General features: G+C 43.3%; 1 protein-coding gene across 2 annotated transcripts in view; it reads right to left on the bottom strand.

The window, feature by feature from the left end:
- Nucleotides 1-21,908, bottom strand: part of LOC141139846 (probable cation-transporting ATPase 13A4) — a 268,626-nt gene that overhangs the window by 102,344 nt on the left and 144,374 nt on the right. For both annotated transcript variants that reach the window (XM_073626375.1, XM_073626374.1), the window contains exon 19: nt 11,003-11,166. In XM_073626375.1, coding sequence (XP_073482476.1) covers nt 11,003-11,166 — 164 coding nt within the window. The remainder of the gene's footprint in view (nt 1-11,002; nt 11,167-21,908) is intronic.

The raw sequence follows: 21,908 nt of genomic DNA, 5'->3' as shown, positions 1-21,908 counted from the left end.
GAAGAAATGACACTTTGCTACAATGTAAAGTAGTGAGTGCACAGCTTGTATAACGTGTAAATTTGCTGTCCCCTCAAAATAACTCAACACACAGCCATAAATGTCTAAAAACCGCTTGCAAAAAAATTGAGTACACCCCTAAGTGAAAATGTCCAAATTGGACACAATTAGCCATTTTCCCTCCCCCAGTGTCATGTGACTTGTTAGTGTTACAAAGTCTCGGGTGTGAATGGGGAGCAGGTGTGTTAAATTGTGTGTTATCGCTCTCACTCTCTCATATTGGTCACTGAAAGTTCAACATGGCACCTCATGGCAAAGAACTCTCTGAGGATCTGAAAAAAAAAAAGAATTGTTGCTCTACATAAAGATGCCCTGGGCTATAGGAAGATTTCCAAGACCCTGAAACTGAGCTGCAGCACTGTGGCCACTGTGGGAAATAGATGTATGAGTGCTGCCAGCATTGCTGCAGAGGTTGAAGGGGTGGGGGGGTCAGCCTGTCAGTGCCCATACCATATGCCGCACACTGCATCAAATGGGTCTGCATAGCTGTCATCCCAGAAGGAAGCCTCTTCTAAAGATGCTGCACAAGAAAGCCCACAAACAGTTTGCTGAAGACAAGCAGACTAAGGATATGGATTACTGGAACCATGTCCTGTGGTCTGATGAGACCAAGATAAAGTTATTTGGTTCCGATGGTGTCAAGCGTGTATGGCGGCAACCAGGTGAGGAGTACAAAGACAAGTGTGTCTTGCCTACATTCAAGCATGGTGGTGGGAGTGTCATGGTCTGGGGCTGCATGAGTGCTGCCGGCACTGGGGATTTACCGTTCATTGAGGGGACCATGAATGTCAACATGTACTGTGGCATCCTGAAGCCGAGCATAATCCCCTCCCTTCGAAGACTGGGTCAATGAGCAGTATTTCAACATGATAACGACCCCAAACACACCTCAAAGACAACCACTGCCTTGCTAAAAAAGCTGAGCGTAAAGGTGAAGGGCTGGCCAAGCATGTCTCCAGACCTAATGTCAGGGAGTCCCTGTGAGACACCTTGCACATAGATGTACGCAAGCGCATAGAGTTTTCCTAAGAATGGCTAACAAGTCAGTGATCACGGGTGCGCATGCGCACGCATGCGGGCATAATCCCTCTTGGCGCCATATGGCCTATTTAAAGGGAATCTAGCCTCCTATCCTTTGCTGACTGATCTTCAGCTGTATCCTGTATCCTGATCTGATCTTGTGTGCTCTTCTATCTGCTGACCTTGCTTGTTGTTTGACCTTGGCTGTGTATCCTGTTCCTGTTCTGCTGCTCACTTCTGACCCAGCTCCGTTCCTGATTCTGCCCCGTCTATGATTTGGTACCCCGCTGCCCGCATGCTGACGACCATGGCTATTCCTGAGACTCTGCTTCTGTCTATGATTCTGGCTTCTGTAAACCCTCGGGTGCCTGCCTGGCTGTCTCCTGCTCCAGCTTTGCACATCACTGCAAAATATTTACAAAAATATGAGAGGTGTATTCACTTTTGTGAGATACTGTATATCTCCTGGCCACTAATACCCAAGACTAAGTCTGAAATCAATGACAATGGTCAGTGTAGAAAACCGAACACAGAGGAAATAAAGATGGGGTAAGGTAAACTGTAAAGTGGATCAGTGTAGAAAAATAAATAAGTAACAATGCATTATGTAAAAAACACAAAGCAGAAATATTACAGAGATGCTGCACATCATGAAAGTCATTTTTGGAGGCAGGACTTGAAGAAGGAGAGACAGAAATAAAAACTGCTTCAGATTATACCAGAGAGTCAGAAATATTCACAAAAACACCACATATCATGTAAAAATTTTTAGTAGGCCACGTTTAAACTTTGCAAGACAAGGCACCTTTTTTATCCAGAATTAAAATTGCAGTGGATTATGTCAAAGATAGAAGGCAAATTATATTACAGAGACATGATGTATGTCATCTAAGCCTTTTTATTAGGTAGCATTTGAAGAGGGAGGAACAAGGTATCTTTTTATCCAGGAAAAGAGTTTCACTGGATTATGTCAGAAACATGAGGCAGAAATATTACAGAGACATGCTGCACATAATGTATGCCCTTTGAGTAGGCCAAATTTGAAGAGGGAAAAGTAGGGCACTTTTTACCCTGAAACAAAAATTGCATTGGATTATGTCAGAGACACTAGACAGAATTGTTACAGAGATGTACATATTTTTAGAAGGCCCCATTTGATCAGGGAGAGACTAGGCATTTTTTTATTCAGAAATAAAAGTACATTGCATTATGTCAGAGGCACAAAACAGAAATTTTACATCATGCATCATGTAAGCCTTTTTTGTTAGGCAAACAAGCTCATCCAGGCTAGCTGAAACAGATCAGAAGACAGAAGGTAGAAACACCACACACCGGAACCCAGCCACTATATAGAGAGGCAAAGATACAGCTTCAGCCTGAATGCCTCCTGGCTATGCTCCACTGTCACATTTTGCCCCATAGGCAGGGCAAAACATTTCAGAGGGGCATAGTCAGAAGAAGTTCAGGCTAAAGCCATATTTTTACCTCTCTATATAGTGGCTGGCTTCTGGTGTGTAGCATTTATATTTTCTGTCTTTCAATCTGTGGGAAAATCAACCACATATAAATATCGGCCTAGGGCTGTATCTGAGTAAGTTACAGTGGATGTGTACAAGGAGGTGTAAAAGAACATAAAAGCATTGAACACCTCCTGTGTTTTCGTAAGTTCTAGGTATAGAAGTAGGGTTATATTTTGGTTTAGTGAAGTAGGCCAGTCATTTCCTAGCTTTAATAACAAACTCAGAATGTGCTAATTGATGTATAGCATTTTTTTCCTGGTTTTGGCAACCAATCTCTATAGATAGACATAGTAGAATTAGGAATATAATACACCTTGGCATAAACCAGAGTAGACTCTGTCTCAGCTGCTAGTATCTAAAGTTTGATGGTACCTATCGTGACCATGAAAGAACCATACATTGTCACTTAAAGGCTTGCCATTTAATGAACTGGGTCAGGCCTGAACACTGACCAGCCAATATTGAGCAATGACTTTGGAGCATGAATTTGCTACAATATCATCATCCAACTAGAATGAATTTAGACTAAAGTGATGGGGTCCAGTAGTTTAGGTAATTTGAAGTTCAAGAGCTAATGGTGCATGGTATGATAACCCCTTGTAGAAGTATTGAACTCTGGAGACACAAGCAAGTAAAGTATTAGTACCAAAGACCATGTCTATGTAGCGCTGGTAGATTTATGATCTACCATCTGATAGGTAAATTTAGTGAATTGCTCATTATAGGAAGTTAGATTTGCCTCTGTTCCAGCTTGGCTGACGTTGCGTGTGGTTCCACATTGTGCCGGTGGGTGTCGTTGTCACCATCGGCGGGTGTTGGCAAAGCAACGTGTTAAAACAGATGAGTGCTCCTCTGTCCCGGAGACAACTTGGTGGAGGTGGTCCTCCGAGTTGCATTCTGGGAGAGGGTATTTATGGGTCAGACGCCATGTTTAGGGTTAATTTTCAGCCACCTGCTGGCCCTCCGGGCCGACAGGTATGTGTTAGAGTACCACCTCGTTGTCCTCTGTTCCGCTGCGGCGCGTGGGTGGGCCCAGAAGCCTGTCTGGGGCCTACCACAGCAGCCGAGGAATGGTCCTGAGCTGTCTATCCAGAGTGAAGAAGCTGGACAACCGAGAAGATCCCAGGGGAGGACCCGTCATGGAAGGATCATGCAGAGTGCTGGTCTGGAGAGGGGCCTGGTGACTCGGTTGGAGGACGTATCCTGAAGTAGTCTTATTACATGGTACTGCCGGGTTGGCTTAGAGGTCCAAGTACTGTGTCTGACATTCATCGTGAACCAATACATCCTGTGGCAGAGGATTGTACGGGTTTACAGTATTTCAAGCAAGTCTGTGGCAGAGACTTTGTTCGTGCTACGTACTGGCTGCTAGGCAAGTGAGAGAGGCCTATCCAGGCGAGCAAAGATCGTGTCCTACAAAAGGGGATTGCATTCAATTGCAGTATTCAACTTTAAAGGATGTTCTAAAGAAACCTAAAGAAAGGTATTTGAGCTTCCCTGCAGTTTTCCTCCTGAATCTTTCCTGCTACTTCCTTCGTTACTTGGTTCAATAAAGCATTGAAAACGTACTCAAGTGTTGGTGCTTATATCGTGCAGAGGTAAACTCAATGGAACCCTAGACCCGGTGCCGGTGAAACAGAGGTATCGAGAGTGAAGGTAACAGCCTGCTTAAATCAGCAGCTCCACCGAGAGTTAGTGCTACATGTATATGAAATAGTATGAATCAGAGTGACATTAATATGCCTTCATGGACAAAAGCTTTCACCACAAAAGCTCTAACAAGTCAAATTTGTATTCCCAAACTTATAACTAAGATTCCAGTCTCCCCAAACTTCCCAAACTGTCCAACAGAGAACATATCCGTGTGTTCATTTGATCTTTGACTACATCAAACATCTGGCGGGAAAGTCCAACTTTTCATTTAGTTGACTGAAGACAATGAAATCACTTACCTAGAACATGTATGAAGATCAAAGGTTCCAACTTAACTGGCTGAAAGCATGTTTTAAATCAGTAACGGAACTGATAGTAAAGACAAGACATCAGCCAGACAGCCCATGACTCATTCAGATGTGTCCTTCTCATTTTAACCTTTACAGTATGTCAACACATTAAGGGTGATTCACTTTGCAAATGTAATGTTCATTTTTTAAAGTGAATTTTACTTAGCTTTGTGAATGAGGTGAAGTGGGCAAAGTAAAATAAAAATAAAACAGGATTTTGCATGATTGGAGGATTGAGGTCATTATAGTTTAAAGTGGTTGTAACCCCACTGTGTTATTTTCAGGCACTTACCTGTCTTCCTTAATGAAATGTGCCCAGTGTATCTGTTTTATATTAAAAAAATGACATTCTATACTGTATTTCCAAGCACCGCTCGGTGCTCAAGTGACCGGCTGCTGCTCCCTCTAGACATATGCAATTTGTTTAGTTCCAAATTAGTTATTTAACGAATTTCGACAAATTCGTTAATTTGGAAATATCCAAATTAACGAAAACCCATTTAACAAATTTTTCCAAACATTCGTCATTCGTAAATTTGATTATTCGAAAACTCATAAATTCGGCAATTCGTAAATCCGTAAATTAGAAAATTCAAATTAGAAAAATACGAAAACCCAAAAATGTGAAAATCTGAAATAATAACTAATTAATAATAATGTAACTACTGTATTACTAACTATTAAATTATAGGTATTGGAATTTCCTTTTAAATTGGGCTATTAGTGAAGGTAATGATTCACAAATAGGAATTTATCCAAAGTTATGAATTATCCGAAATAATGAATGCCGTGTCTAAACAAATGGTACGTAGCAAATTAATAATAATAAATAACACTTTTTATTATTATTTATTATTAATTTGTTCTGTTACATTTATTTAGATGCGGCATTCGTTATTTCAGATAATTCGAAACTTTGGATAAATTTGTTACGTTCACAGCCAGTTCAACAGCCGAATTTGAAAGGAAATTCCAATACCTAACCTATTAGTAAGTTATTCTTTCAAATTTTCTTTCTTATTTTTGCATTTACGAATTGCGATCATAACGAATGACCCGAAAAATGAAAAAAAAATGAAAATGAACAGATTTGTCAGCAGTGCACATGTCTAGCTCCCTCTCCCAATCTGACAGGTACAGCGGGAGGGGCCGAGAATCCCCCGCTGACGTCAGTCGGACGGAGGAGAGAGGCGGCTGGCCACATGGGTATCTAGCGGCGCTCAGAAATACAGTATAGAACAGCATTGCATTAAAGAAGACAGGTGAGTGCCTGAAAATAGCACTGTTATTTCTGCAAGAACCATGTAAACTGACCACGGTGTCCAGGCTTAGCAGCCATGTGTCAGGGCTGGGCTCAGCCCTCCTTCTCAGTGCTCAGCTCTCGGTTAATTGCCAGCACTCATTGTTCATCAGTGCCTCACATGGTGATCATTTCCTGCTCGTCAGCCAGCCCCTTCTGGCTATTTAAACTGCCTGGTTCATATCTCTCATGCCTTCACACTGGTCAACATATCTGAAGATTCTCTGCTGTGTTCCTGTTAAAGACTTGCCTGGCTGACATCCATTCTGGTTCCTGATCCTGTTTGCTGTCTCCGACTATGCTGATCTCTGGCTTCCTGATTTACTGGCTTGCACTGACTACCCACTTTGATTACCTATGATTGTCTATGTTTTGACTACGTTTACTATTTGCACCTTTTTTTTCCACTATATTAAAAGGTGTGATTTTTACTGCATTTCTGTATCTGACTGATTCATGGTTCCTTGCTTTATGGTCCATTGAACAACCGTTTGACAGCTAGTCAGCTACATACCACTGAGTTATATGATTAATGATACGGGTGACATGAGAGACATATTAATTTGATTAATTACCACAGTGGGAGGGAATTCCCCTTCCCCCGTTTGTCACCCCAGAACCTACTATTGGACGACTTTAAGGTGTCCTTCCCCCCTTTTCTTTTGATTCATGGTTCCTGACTAGGGATGAGACAAACACCCAGAAAACACCCAGAAACACCAGAACATGCAAACAGACAAAAAATTTGTGTGAACATGTGAACACTGGTAAAGTCTATGGGACATGAACATGAAAAATCAAAAGTGTTCATTTTAAAGGCTTTTATGCAAGTTATTGCAATAAAAGTGTTTGGGGACATGGGTACTGCCCCAGGGGACATGTATCAATGCAAAAACAAATTTTTAAACGGCCGTTTTTTCAGGAGCAGTGATTTTAATAATGCTTAAAGTGAAACAATAAAAATGAAATATTCCTTTAAATATTGTGCCGGGGGGGGGTCCCCTTAGTCTGCCAGTAAAGTGGCGCATCTATCTCATGTGTTTTACTGTGCCACAGCAAAATGACAATTCTAAAGAAAAAAAATTCATTTAAAATTGCTTGCGCCTGTCAAGTCTGGTATGGATTTAAAGGGGAACCCCATGCCAAAATGTAAAAAAAAAAGGTCCCCCCAAAATCCATACCAGAACCTTATCCGAGCAAGCAGCCATGGCAGGCCAGGAAAGGGGGGGACAAACGAGCGCCCCCCCTGAACCATACCAGGCTGCTTGCCGACTGCTGTCTCTTGGCATTGACAGTTGTTAAATAGGCAAGGGCGGGGCCACCCAGTGACATAAATGGGTGACCCCGCCCTCCTCTGATATCACATGACATCATAAGGGGGCGGGGTTCCCCGGTTACATCACCGGGCGGCCCCACCCTTACCTATATAACAGCTGTCACAGCCAAGAGACAGCAGTCGGCAGGGCACCTTCCATCGAGGCGGAGCAATGTACCCCATACCTATTCACATAGGGGGAGGCCGGGATCTGGAGCCCCCTTGTTAAAGGGTGCTTTCAGATTCCAATAAGCCCCCCTCCCAGAGACCCCCCCAAAACCACCAGACAAGGGTTGTGGGGATGAAGCCTTTGTCCTCATCAACATGGGGACAAGGTGCTTTGAGGGGGACCCCAAAGCACCCTCCCCATGTTGAGGGCAAGGTGCCTGGTATGGTTCAGGAGGGGGGGCACTCGCTTTTCGCCCCCTTTCCTGGCCTACCATGGCTGCTTGCTCGGATAAGGGTCTGGTATGGATTTTGCAGGGGACCCCACGCCATTTTTTTTACATTTTGGCATGGGGTTCCCCTTAAAATCTATACCAGACCTGAAGGGCCTGGTAGGGATTTTGGGGGGACCCCCACACCATTTTTTTTGCATTTTGGCACGGGGTTCCCCTTAAACACTTTAATACATTGTGCTATATATACTACAATGCCTGCACTGACTGAATATGGATTCTACACTGAATATCTAGCCTAATCTAGCTCAATCTATCTCCATCCACAGTCACACACTATGCACTATGTAAGCAGCCTTATATAGTGTGGGGCACCCTGCCTTTGGCCCATTATGGCTCTCGCAGCAGAGCATGCTGTGATTGCCAAAGCATGCAAGTCAGGTGCATGCTTTGGCCAATCATCAGACATCAATGCTCTGTGATGTTCGAGTCGAGCTCATCCCTATTCCTGACAGTAGGTGAAGATCATGAATTCAGAAGATGCAGGAAATTCACCTAGTGGTAATATTTTTTCCAAATTGAATGAACAGGATCACCACATGGATCAGTTTGCCATAGCATTACAGACGCTCCTGATTCACACTGCTCACCTGGATCCTTCCACTGTGGCTGTTCCGGTACAATCAGTGTTGCAGGATGTCCCTGCTGCTGCTCCAGTCTCTGTGTAGGCACCCGTCTTGGATACTACCTCTGTAAGAGTTGTGTCTGGTTCCGCTCTGCTTCCCCAGCGATTTGGTTGTGATCCAGTTCAATGCAGAGGGTTTCTCAACCAGGTTGGGATATATTTTGAGATGCTGCCCCAAGCGTTCCTCATGGACAGAAGCAAAGTAGGCCTTATCATTTCTTTGCTTTCTAATAGAGCCTTGGCTTGGGAAAACCCTGTATGGGAGACGCAAAAACCCATTGTCCTGAGTTACCCAGAGTTTGTGGCTTACTTTAAAAGGGTATTTGACGTTCCCGCAAGCTTCACTTCTGCTGTCCATCTAACAGAGTACGAGAACTGTTGCTGATTACGCCATTGAATGCCATACTCTGACAGCAGAAGTTGCTTGAAACAATGAGGCCCTTGTGGCTGCTTTTTCTCATGGTCTCTCAGATAACATCAAAGATGAGATAGCAGCCCAAGACATACCTACAGATCTGGAGAAGTTGATAACGTTTGCCATTCTGATTGACCCCAGACTCAGAGAGAGACCTTTCTCTAAGGAACACTTGTGCAAGCCTCCTGTACGTTTAGCTCTGACCTTTGCAGTCCCACCATGCCTCCTGGTACCGAGTCTGCCAGTGAAGTAGAACCCATGAAGTTGGGGTTTACACGTTTCTCTGCAGAGTAGAGGGCCTTTAGGAGGAGGGAGAAATTGTGCCTTTATTGTGGCCAGGCGGGTCACTTGTCCTACCTGTCTGGGAAATGCTTGCACCTGAGGTCCTGTAGGGGACAGAACTTAGGTGGCGGTGTTATATCCCCAGTTATACTGAAGGATAAACCCTTTGTTCCGGTTACCCTTTCTTGGTCTGAGTCATCCATCGTTCATAGATAGTGCCTTTGTGTCAAAGAACTCTATTTCGCTGCAGCTTTGTGCCACTCCACTTGCCATTGTGGCTATTGATGGGAGACCTCTACAGCCTGCCCATGTGACACATGAGACTGCTCTGTTGACCATGGCTGTAGGGGGCTCTTCACCATGAGATAATCAAATTTCAAGTTATTTCCTCACCCCATTACCTGTTGGTTATCGGTTATCCTTGGTTACAGAGGCACAACCGCTCTTTTGATGGGCTTCGGGCTGAGGTTCTTTCCTGGTCGCCACAATGCAGTAAGACATGTTTTTGTAAAGTGGCCAAGGTCTTGTGCACCTCTTCACTCACCTCCCTGCCAGTGGAGTATCGTGAATTTGGTGATGTCTTTGAGTAAAGTCAAACCAGTAGTTTGCCTCCACACCGGTTGTATGATTGCGCAATTGACCTTCAATCTGGTGCTAAGCCTCCTCGTGGCCAGGTTTACCCTTTGTCGGGTTCGGGGGATAAAGCCATGGAGGACTATGTTGCCGACTCACTTTCTCGAGGGTTCATCCGCAAATCCTCATTTCCTGCTGGTGCTAGCTTCTAGAAGAGTGGAGAACTGAGACCTTGTATCGATTAAAGGGATCTCAATCGCATCACAATTAAGAAACTGTATCCAATTCCGTTGATTACAGAATTATTTGACCGCCTTAAGGGAGAAACGGTTCCCACGAAGCTCAATCTGAGAGGGGCATACAATCTCGTGAGGATCAAGGAGGGCAAAGAATGGAAAACTGCATTTAATACTAGGATAGAACATTATGAATACCTCGTAATGCTTTTGGACTCTGCAACGCTCCTGCAGTTTTTCAGGAATTCATCAACAATGTCCTCCGAGATATGTTGCAGCAATGTGTGGTGGTTTTTCTTGATGACATTCTCGTATATTCTAATTCCCTGGAGAGCCACCACACAGATGTCTCCCGTGTGCTACAGAGGCTGAGAGATAATAAATTGTACTGCAAGTTGGAAAAGTGCAAGTTCCATCATGAACAGGTTAAATTTCTGGGTTATGTAATTTCAAATGCTGTTTTTTTGATGGACCCAGAGAAATCTACAGTTCTACAGTGGCCTCGACCCATAGGTCTACATCCACTACAACGTTTTCTTGGCTTTGCCAATTATTATTGGAAGTTTATTTGTAACTTCTCTTCTCTGGTCAAACCCCTGACTGATAGAACCAGAAAGGACGATAACTCACAGAATTGGTCTCCAGATTCCATTAAAGCCTTTGAGTCTCTCAAGGCTGCCTTTGTTTCAGCTCCTGTGTTGGCACATCCTGATCCCACGTTACTCTTCATTCTTGAGGTTGATGCATCCGAGGCTGGAGTTGGTGTCCTTCTGTCTCATTTTCCTATTTTTGAGAGCGCTATGCATCCTTGTGGCTACTTTTCCAAGATATTGTCTCCTGTTCAATGCAATTACAAGATTTGGGACAGAGAGTTGTTAGCGATCATTTTAGCTCTTAAAGAATGGAGGCATCTCTTCGAAGGAACCACTGTGCCAGTTCTCATTTTGACTGATCACAAGAATCTCACATTCTTGTCTGAGGCAAAACATTTATCTCCCAGAAAGGCGTAATGGGCTATTTTTCTGTGCTGTGTAAAATGCTTTAAGGGAATAGGATCATATTTTTATTTTAGGGTAACAAACGCTTTATGTTTAAACTCATTTAGTAAACTACAGTAGTTAAAGTATTAACTCTTTTCATAATTCAACCCCATTACATTTATTTTCAGAAATACATCTTTTTGGGGCCTACATACTTGTGATCCAAGTTCATCTTCTTTATTATTTTTCATTGTTTGCCAAGTGACTGATGCAGGACAACATCCTTCAGGAGCTTTGGCTTCTATTACAATTAAGCTGCTGCCACAGGGAATCATCCCCGAAGATTTGCCAACAGTGCAGGCAGTCTGAAGGTTATCTCCTGAGTACCAAACAAAAAGGGAAAGTAAAAAAAAAGAAAACGTTTACTATGGGAAAAATTTCCATTTCAAAATACTATTGTAAATATATAAATACATCAGTCAATTTTCACAGGTATCCTGTATTAAGTCAGCATACACTACTTGTATATGAATACCCAAAAAAACTTTACCCAACTAAAATGCAAAATACGTATCTAATGAGTATGTAATTAAAAATACTGTCACTAAATATTCTAAGAACATCACAGTGATCTCTCTGTGGCATAAAGTGTGAAACAGTAACTATGCAGTGTTACTGTAATGACGTAGTTGTACCATCATCAGTAAATTCATATTACCAAATTGCTGCCTTGATTCAAAATAACGTTTTAGGGTTGTAGATAGTGGACAACTCAATCAGTGATAGGTCAATGGGTTGGTGATGATGGGGGTGCGTTGGAAGAGTTCTCGTCCAATTATTTCTGCCCAACTTAAAAAGCAGGTTGCGGTAAGCCTTTCTAGGGTGCTTGGGCTGCTACCTCTGTACGGCTCAAGGTCATCTCCGCATGTACAATACTTGTAAAGTACAGTACTTGTAAAGGTAGGTAAAACACCTGATATCCAGTGAATGTAAGTGAATTTGTAATCGTTTATTGAAAGTACAAACAAGTGATCAAGTCAACACGTTTCAGGGGAATAGAGACTCCCCCTTCCTCAAGGCTGTTGCTGCATGCTAATAATAAATAGGAAAGGATCCCAAACAGGTGTGTCTGTAACACCAAGATCTGAAAGATCTGTAAATACAGTCAACATTGATCCTTTAGATCTATAGAGATACATAATAATATATAGTAATCCTTTCCTATTTATAATTAGCCTGCAGCAACAGCCTTGAGGAAGGGGGAGTTTCTATTCCCCTGAAACGTGTTGACTTGATCACTTGTTTGTACTTTCAATAAACGATTACAAATTTACCACAAGGCCTATGCCTAACTTTTTTCCTTATCAATCACAGGTCCTATATTGTATCTCCTGATAAAAAAACAGAGCTGAGAAGCAACAAGTAAACTCTGCAGAAGACCCACGATTGTGCATTTTCAGAGATTCCTCTTCAAAGAAATATTTTTGTTTTATGCCAATAGGGTCCTTAGATGTAAACCTTATACTGTATACAGTATGTATGTTTCAATGTGTTTTGGGTATCATAACAACACTTAAAGTGAAAATCCAGCCCAACAGCCAATACACCAGCAAAACATGTAAATGTTTACTATTTTATCTGCTTAAAGATTTGTAATTCTATACTGGCATCCTATTAATTTACACAGCTCTGCCACTCTGCACATACTTATTTTCACACAGCCAGGAAACTCAGTTTCAGGTCCCTTTTTACTATTTGCTGCTTCAGCTATATTGCTCCCTGGGTAACCTCTATGCTAATTGGACGGATGTAATAATCCTAATCCATTGCTCAATTAAAAGGCTAGGGCGGAGAGATGATTGTTAACCAGTATTAATTGTTTAACCAAAAAATGTGTGCGTTACCTGTCTGGCTGTGCAATGTGGCTAATGTACTGTATGTGTAAAACACAAAAAGGTAAAATTATAAACATATACCGTAAGTATTTTAACTGTTTTTTTTTTATCTCTTTGCCTTTAGTTGTGCCTTAAAGTAATTCTAAGTGTAAACATTTAAAAGAAAAAGAAAAAAACAAGCATGTGTATACTTACCTGCTCTGTGCAATGGAATTGCACAGAGCGGCCGCAAACTCCCTATTGTAGGGTCCCCCGTCATTGCTCCTGACCCCTCCTCTCTCCAGTGCCCCCACAGGAAGCCACTTCCCATGGGGGGGGGGGGGGTGGTTGGATGACATCTGAGCCAGAGCACCCGTCTTTGAATTCCACTTCAGGTTTACATAGTGATTCCCCTGCTGTGAGCGCTGCACCTGTTTCTTGTTCCTAATCAATATACGAATATTGGGATTTTTTTTTACCATACATATGTAGCAGAATACATATTGACTTAAATATATGAAGAAATTTGATTTTTTTAATGTAATGTTATGATATGTTTTATAGCAGAAAGTAAAAAGCATTATTTGCTTTTTTTTTTCAAAATTGTCATTTTTTTTTTGTTTATAGCGCAAAAAAATACAAAATGCAGATGTAGCAATGTGGACTACAATTAAATTATAGTGTTCCTCTGGTGTTTCTATGCATTGCATGTCCCTCTAGTGCCCAGTGTTATCAATTGACATCATATTAGTGAGCCAAGCTAAAGGGGTTGTGGGACGAATAGTTCTACAGACTGATAGTTGCTTCACATGACCTTGTGCGTGGACTACACATCCCAGGGATCTTTGCTGTCATCTGAGAGATTGCTGGGAGGAACTTTAACCACTTAAGGACCGCCTCACGCCGATGTACGTCGGCAAGGCGGCACGGGCAGGCAAAATCACGTACATACACGTGATTTGCCTCCAGCGGGTGGGGGGTCCGATCGGACCCCCCCGGTGCCCGAGGCGGTCCTCTTTTGTCCCCCGGCGATCGGAGGTGAGGGGGAGGCCATCCGTTCATGGCCCCCCCCTCGCGATCGCCGCCGGCCAATGGGAACATTCCTTTGCTGCTGTATGCTAAACAGCAGCAAAGGAAATGATGTCATCTCTCCTCAGCTCGGTATTTTCCGTTCTGGCGCCGAGGAGAGAAGACTGAAATGTGAGTGCACAAACACTACACACACAGTAGAACATGCCAGGCACACAAAACACCCCGATCCCTCCCCCCGATCACCCCCCAATCACCCCCCCCCCCTGTCACAAACTGACACCAAGCAGTTTTTTTTTTTTTCTGATTACTGCATGGTGTCAGTTTGTGACAGTTACAGTGTTAGGACAGTTAGGGTTAGCCCCCTTTAGGTCTAGGGTACCCCCCTAACCCTCCCTAATAAAGTTTTAACCCCTTGATCACCCCCCGTCACCAGTGTCACTAAGCGATCATTTTTCTGATCGCTGTATTAGTGTAGCTGGTGACGCTAGTTAGGGAGGTAAATATTTAGGTTCGCCGTCAGCGTTTTATAGCGACAGGGACCCCCATATACTACCTAATAAATGTTTTAACACCTTGATTGCCCCCTAGTTAACCCTTTCACCACTGATCACTGTATAAGTGTTACGGGTGACGCTGGTTAGTTCGTTTATTTTTTATAGTGTCAGGGCACCCGCCGTTTATTACCGAATAAAGGTTTAGCCCCCTGATCGCCCGGCGGTGATATGCGTCGCCCCAGGCAGCGTCAGAGTAGCGCCAGTACCGCTAACACCCATGCATGCAGCATACGCCTCCCTTAGTGGTATAGTATCTGAACGGATCAATATCTGATCCGATCAGATCTATACTAGCGTCCCCAGCAGTTTAGGGTTCCCAAAAACGCAGTGTTAGTGGGATCAGCCCAGATACCTGCTAGCACCTGCGTTTTGCCCCTCCGCCCGGCCCAGCCCAGCCCACCCAAGTGCAGTATCGATCGATCACTGTCACTTACAAAACACTAAACGCATAACTGCAGCGTTCGCAGAGTCAGGCCTGATCCCTGCGATCGCTAACAGTTTTTTTGGTAGCATTTTGGTGAACTGGCAAGCACCAGCCCCAGGCAGCGTCAGGTTAGCGCCAGTACCGCTAACACCCACGCACGCACCGTATACCTCCCTTAGTGGTATAGTATCTGAACGGATCAATATCTGATCTGATCAGATCTATACTAGCATCCCCAGCAGTTTAGGGTTCCCAAAAACGCAGTGTTAGCGGGATCAGCCCAGATACCTGCTAGCACCTGCGTTTTGCCCCTCCGCCCGGCCCAGCCCAGCCCACCCAAGTGCAGTATTGATCGATCACTGTCACTTACAAAACACTAAACGCATAACTGCAGCGTTCGCAGAGTCAGGCCTGATCCCTGCGATCGCTAACAGTTTTTTTGGTAGCATTTTGGTGAACTGGCAAGCACCAGCCCCAGGCAGCGTCAGGTTAGTGCCAGTACCACTAACACCCACGCACGCAGCATACACCTCCCTTAGTGGTATAGTATCTGAACGGATCAATATCTGATCCGATCAGATCTATACTAGCGTCCCCAGCAGTTTAGGGTTCCCAAAAACGCAGTGTTAGTGGGATCAGCCCAGATACCTGCTAGCACCTGCGTTTTGCCCCTCCGCCCGGCCCAGCCCAGCCCACCCAAGTGCAGTATCGATCAATCACTGTCACTTACAAAACACTAAACGCATAACTGCAGTGTTCGCAGGGTCAGGCCTGATCCCTGCGATCGCTAACAGTTTTTTTGGTAGCTTTTTATTGAACTGGCAAGCACCAGTGGCCTAGTACACCCCGGTCATAGTCAAACCCGCACTGCAGTAACACTTGGTGACGTGGCGAGTCCCATAAGTGCAGTTCAAGCTGGTGAGGTGGCAAGCACAAGTAGTGTCCCGCTGCCACCAAAAAGACAAACACAGGCCCGTCGTGCCCATAGTGCCCTTCCTGCTGCATTCGCCAATCCTAATTGGGAACCCACCACTTCTGCAGCGCCCGTACTTCCCCCATTCACATCCCCAACCAAATGCAGTCGGCTGCATGAGAGGCATTTTCTTTATGTCCTCCCGAGTACCCCTACTCGACGAACCCCCCCAAAAAAGATGTTGTGTCTGCAGCAAGCGCGGATATAGGCGTGACACCCGCTATTATTGTCCCTCCTGTCCTGACAATCCTGGTCTTTGCATTGGTGAATGTTTTGAACGCTACCATTCACTAGTTGAGTATTAGCGTAGGGTACAGTATTGCACAGACTAGGACACACTTTCACAGGGTCTCCCAAGATGCCATCGCATTTTGAGAGACCCGAACCTGGAACCGGTTACAGTTATAAAAGTTAGTTACAAAAAAAGTGTAAAAAAAAAAAAATAAAATATATAAAATAAAAAAAAATAGTTGTCGTTTTATTGTTCTCTCTCTCTCTATTCTCTCTCTATTGTTCTGCTCTTTTTTACTGTATTCTATTCTGCAATGTTTTATTGTTATTATGTTTTATCATGTTTGTTTTTCAGGTATGTAATTTTTTATACTTTACCGTTTACTGTGCTTTATTGTTAACCATTTTTTTGTCTTCAGGTACGCTATTCACGACTTTGAGTGGTTATACCAGAATGATGCCTGCAGGTTTAGGTATCATCTTGGTATCATTCTTTTCAGCCAGCGGTCGGCTTTCATGTAAAAGCAATCCTAGTGGCTAATTAGCCTTTAGACTGCTTTTACAAGCCGTGGGAGGAAATGCCCCCCCCCCACCGTCTTCCGTGTTTTTCTCTGGCTCTCCTGTCTCAACAGGGAACCTGAGAATGCAGCCGGTGATTCAGCCAGCTGACCATAGAGCTGATCAGAGACCAGAGTGGCTCCAAACATCTCTATGGCCTAAGAAACCGGAAGCTACGAGCATTTTATGACTCAGATTTCCCTGGATGTAAATAGCGCCATTGGGAAATTGGGGAAGCATTTTATCACACCGATCTTGGTGTGGTCAGATGCTTTGAGGGCAGAGGTGAGATCTAGGGTCTAATAGACCCCAATTTTTTCAAAAAAGAGTACCTGTCACTACCTATTGCTATCATAGGGGATATTTACATTCCCCGAGATAACAATAAAAATGATTAGAAAAAAAAAAATGAAAGGAACAGTTTAAAAATAAGATAAAAAAGAAAAAAAAAAAAAAAAAAAAAGCACCCTTGTCGCCCCCTGCTCTTGCGCTAAGGCGAACGCAAGCGGCGGTCTGTTGTCAAACGTAAACAGCAATTGCACCATGCATGTGAGGTATCACCGCGAAGGTCAGATCGAGGGCAGTAATTTTTGCAGTAGACCTCCTCTGTAAATCTAAAGTGGTAACCTGTAAAGGTTTTTAAAGGCTTTTAAAAATGTATTTATTTTGTTGCCACTGCACGTTTGTGCGCAATTTTAAAGCATGTCATGTTTGGTATCCATGTACTCGGCCTAAGATCATCTTTTTTATTTAATCAAACATTTGGGCAATATAGTGTGTTTTAGTGCATTAAAATTTAAAAAAGTGTGTTTTTTCCCCAAAAAATGCGTTTGAAAAATCGCTGCGCAAATACTGTGTGAAAAAAAAAAATTAAACACCCACCATTTTATTCTGTAGGGCATTTGCTTTAAAAAAATATATAATGTTTGGGGGTTCAAAGTAATTTTCTTGCAAAAAAAAATAACTTTTTCATGTAAACAAAAAGTGTCAGAAAGGGCTTTGTCTTCAAGTGGTTAGAAGAGTGGGTGATGTGTGAGATAAGCTTCTAATAGGGCATACACACGGTTGGACTTTGTTCGGACATTCCGACAACAAAATCCTAGGATTTTTTCCGACGGATGTTGGCTCAAACTTGTCTTGCATACACACGGTCACACAAAGTTGTCGGAAAATCCGATCGTACTGAACGCGGTGACGTAAAACACGTACGTCGGGACTATAAACGGGGCAGTGGCCAATAGCTTTCATCTCTTTATTTATTCTGAGCATGCGTGGCACTTTGTCCGTCGGATTTGTGTACACACGATCGGAATTTCCGACAACGGATTTTGTTGTCGGAAAATTTTATCTCCTGCTCTCCAACTTTGTGTGTCGGAAAATCCGACGGAAAATGTCCGATGGAGCCCACACATGGTCGGAATTTCCGACAACACGCTCCGATCGGACATTTTCCATCGGAAAATCCGACCGTGTGTACGGGGCATAATTGTTGTGCATAAAATGCCAGGACAGTTCAAAACCCCCCCAAATGACCCCATTTTGGAAAGTAGACACCCCAAGCTATTTGCTGAGAGGCATGTCGAGTCCATGGAATATTTTATATTGCGACACAAGTTGTGGGAAAGGGACAAATTTTTATTTTTTTTTTTTTTGCACAAAGTTGTCACTAAATGATATATTGCTCAAACATGCCATGGGAATATGTGAAATTACACTCCAAAATACATTCTGCTGCTTCTCCTGAGTACGGGGATACAACATGAGTGAGACTTTTTGGGAGCCTAGCCGCGTACGGGACCCCGAAAACCAAGCACCGCCTTCAGGCTTTCTAAGGGCGTGAATTTTTTATTTCACTCTTCACTGCCTATCACAGTTTCGGAGGCCATGGAATGCCCAGGTGGCACAAAACCCCCCCAAATGACCCCATTTTGGAAAGTAGACACCCAAAGCTATTTGCTGAGAGGTATAGTGAGTATTTTGCAGACCTCACTTTTTGTCACAAAGTTTTGAAAATTGAAAAAAGAAAAAAAAAATGTTTTTTCTTGTCTTTCTTCATTTTCAAAAACAAATGAGAGCTGCAAAATACTCACCATGCCTCTCAGCAAATAGCTTGGGGTGTCTACTTTCCAAAATGGGGTCATTTGGGGGGTTTGTGCCACCTGGGCATTCCATGGCCTCCGAAACTGTGATAGGCAGTGAAGAGTGAAATCAAAAATTTACACCCTTAGAAATCCTGGAGGCGGTGATTGGTTTTCGGGGCCCCGTACGCGTCTAGGCTCCCAAAAAGTCCCACACATGTGGTATCCCCATACTCAGGAGAAGCAGCTGAATGTATTTTGGGGTGCAATTCCACATAGGCCCATGGCCTGTGTGAGCAATATATCATTTAGTGACAACTTTTTGTAAATATTTTTTTTTTTTTTTTGTCATTATTCAATCACTTGGGACAAAAAAAAAAATATTCATTGGGTTCAACATGCCTCTCAGCAATTTCCTTGGGGTGTCTACTTTCCAAAATGGGGTCATTTGGGGGGGTTTCGTACTGCCCTGCCATTTTAGCACCTCAAGAAATGACATAGGCAGTCATAAACTAAAAGCTGTGTAAATTACAGAAAATGTACCCTAGTTTGTAGACGCTATAACTTTTGCGCAAACCAATAAATATACGCTTATTGACATTTTTTTTACCAAAGACATGTGACCGAATACATTTTGGCCTAAATGTATGACTAAAATTGAGTTTATTGGATTTTTTTTATAACAAAAAGTAGAAAATATCATTTTTAAAAAAAAATTTCGGTCTTTTTCCGTTTATAGCGCAAAAAATAAAAAGCGCAGAGGTGATCAAATACCATCTAAAGAAAGCTCTATTTGTGGGAAGAAAAGGACGCAAATTTCGTTTGGGTACAGCATTTTATGACCGCGCAATTAGCAGTTAAAGCGACGCAGTGCCAAATTGGAAAAAGACCTCTGGTCCTTAGGCAGCATAATGGTCCGGGGCTCAAGTGGATATAAGAAGCCAAAGCCCTGCTCTGTGCTCTCTTCCTCCTGGTCCTGATGCAAGATGGACCTCTCTGTGCATGGAGAGAGAGGTTGTGGCCTACCACGCAGTGTAAACATTACAACCCGGATGAGAAGGGCCCGCCGGTGGATCCACTGCATGTGTGTCGCTTCAGGGGCTGCTGTCCAGAAGGCATTAAGTCGGCCTGGTCATTGGTGAGAGTGCAATTGCCCACCTTTACAAATCCTTTCTTGCAGGTTCACTTGGACACTTTTCACAGACATCTTTACTTTGGAAACACTTTACTGAACACTGTGCATAGACACCTTTAGCTACTACCATTTCAAGAAATCTTATTGCTTGCCATTATACCTTATTGGATAAATAAACGAGCTCCTATGTACCAGTGAAGACCATCAGATTTGCAACGGGGACATTGCTGTAATTATCGCTTCAAGGGCCCTTATACCATTGCCATTAGGTCTAACCCCTCATTAGTTACATAGTTACATAGTGGTTGAGGTTGAAAAAAGACCATCAAGTCCAATCTATGTGTGTGATTATATCTCAGTGTATATCCCTGTATGTTGCGGTCATTCAGGTGTTTATCTAAAAGTTTTTTGAAACTATCGATGCCCCCCCTGCTGAGACCACCACCTGTGGAAGGAAATTCCACATCCTTACCGCTCTTACAGTAAAGAACCCTCTACATAGTTTAAGGTTAAACCTCTTTTCTTCTAATTTTAATGAGTGGCCACATGTCTTGTTAAACTCCCTTCCGCGAAAAAGTTTTTTCCCTATTGTGGGGTCACCAGTATGGTATTTATAAATGGAAATCATATCCCCTCTCAAGCGTCTTTTCTCCAGAGAGAGAATGTTCTGTGCTCGCAACTTTTCTTCATAACTAATTTCCTCCAGACCCTTTATTAGCTTTCTTGCCCTTCTTTGTACTCGCTCCATTTCCAGTACATCCTTCCTGAGGAACTGGACAGCATACTCCACGTGCGGCCGGACCAAAGTCTTGTAGAGTGGGAGAATTATTACTTTATCCCTGGAGTTAATCCCTTTTTTAATGCATGCCAATATTCTGTTTGCTTTGTTAGCAGCAGCTTGGCATTGCATGCCATTGCTGAGCCTATCATCTACTAGGACCCCCAGTTCCTTTTCCATCCTAGATTCCCCCAGAGGTTCTCCCCTAGTGTATAGATTGCATTCATAATTTTGCCACCCAAATTCATTATTTTAAAGTGTTCTACATTAAACCTCATTTGCCATGTAGTTGCCCCCCCCCCATTAATTTGTTCAGAGAAGTTATTGCCCTGCTTATCTTAGTATCGTCCGCAAATACAGGTATTAAACTGTTTACCCCCTCCAGGTCGTTTATGAACAAATTTAAATAGGATTGGTCCCAGCACAGAACCCTGTGGGACCCCACTACCCACCCATGACCATTCTGAGTATTCCCCATTTATCACCACCCTCTGAACTTGCCCTTGTAGGCAGTTTTCAATCCATGTACTCACCCTATGGTTCATGCCAACTGACCTTATTTTGTACAGTAAACCTTTATGGGGAACTGTATCAAATTCTTTTGGAAAGACTGCTGGTTGGAAGCTAAACAGTGGGGACCTTGAGTGGAGAGTGTGAACAAGTTGTGCTTTTGACTGCTGGTGATTGCTGGGTTGCATTTTTTGGGGGCTCTTCCTTGTAGCTTTTTAACACCTTTGTCTGTCACTTTTTAAACAGCTTTTTTTTCTTTGCTTCCTTCAGCCTAATAATTAAGGGGAGTGGTTAATTGGTCACAGGTGCTTAAGGCCTATATAACCTTCTGTAGAGCACATCTGAAATTGGCAGACTGCTGGTTGGAAGCTAAACAGTGGGGACCTTGAGTGGAGAGTGTGAACAAGTTGTGCTTTTGACTGCTGGGTTGCATTTTTGGGGGGGCTTTTCTTTGTAGCTTTTTAACACCTTTGTCTGTCCCTTTTTAAACAGCTTTTTATTCTTTGCTTCCTTCAGCCTAATAATTAAGGGGAGTGGTTAATTGGTCACAGGTGCTTAAGGCCTATATAACCTTCTGTAGAGCACATCTGAAATTGGCAGACTGCTGGTTCGAAGCTAAACAGTGGGGACCTTGAGTGGAGAGTGTGAACAAGTTGTGCTTTTGACTGCTGGTGATTGCTGGGTTGCAGGGGAATATCGGACCACTCACCCCTGACTTTGACTCTAAACCTAAGCATTAGAACCAGTCAGAAGAGGTGGACAATAAACCCACTATGGCTGGACCTGATCAGTAGTCCAACAGAAATATCCTCTAAGCTAAAAGAGTTTGTAACGTTTAACTCAGGCACAGCACCAGTAGGGGTGGTGTGGGATACCCTAAAAGCATACCTTAGGGGACTACTACACCAGCAGGTTGCCATGGCAAAAAAAATATCAAGGGACTGGGAGGTGAGGGCCAGTAGGGAAGCCACGGA

This window comes from Aquarana catesbeiana, linkage group LG04, assembly GCF_042186555.1.
Source record: "Aquarana catesbeiana isolate 2022-GZ linkage group LG04, ASM4218655v1, whole genome shotgun sequence".
Classification (NCBI taxonomy): domain Eukaryota; kingdom Metazoa; phylum Chordata; class Amphibia; order Anura; family Ranidae; genus Aquarana; species Aquarana catesbeiana.
Note: the sequence above shows the minus strand (reverse complement) of the source record. Positions and strands in the feature narration are given on the sequence as shown.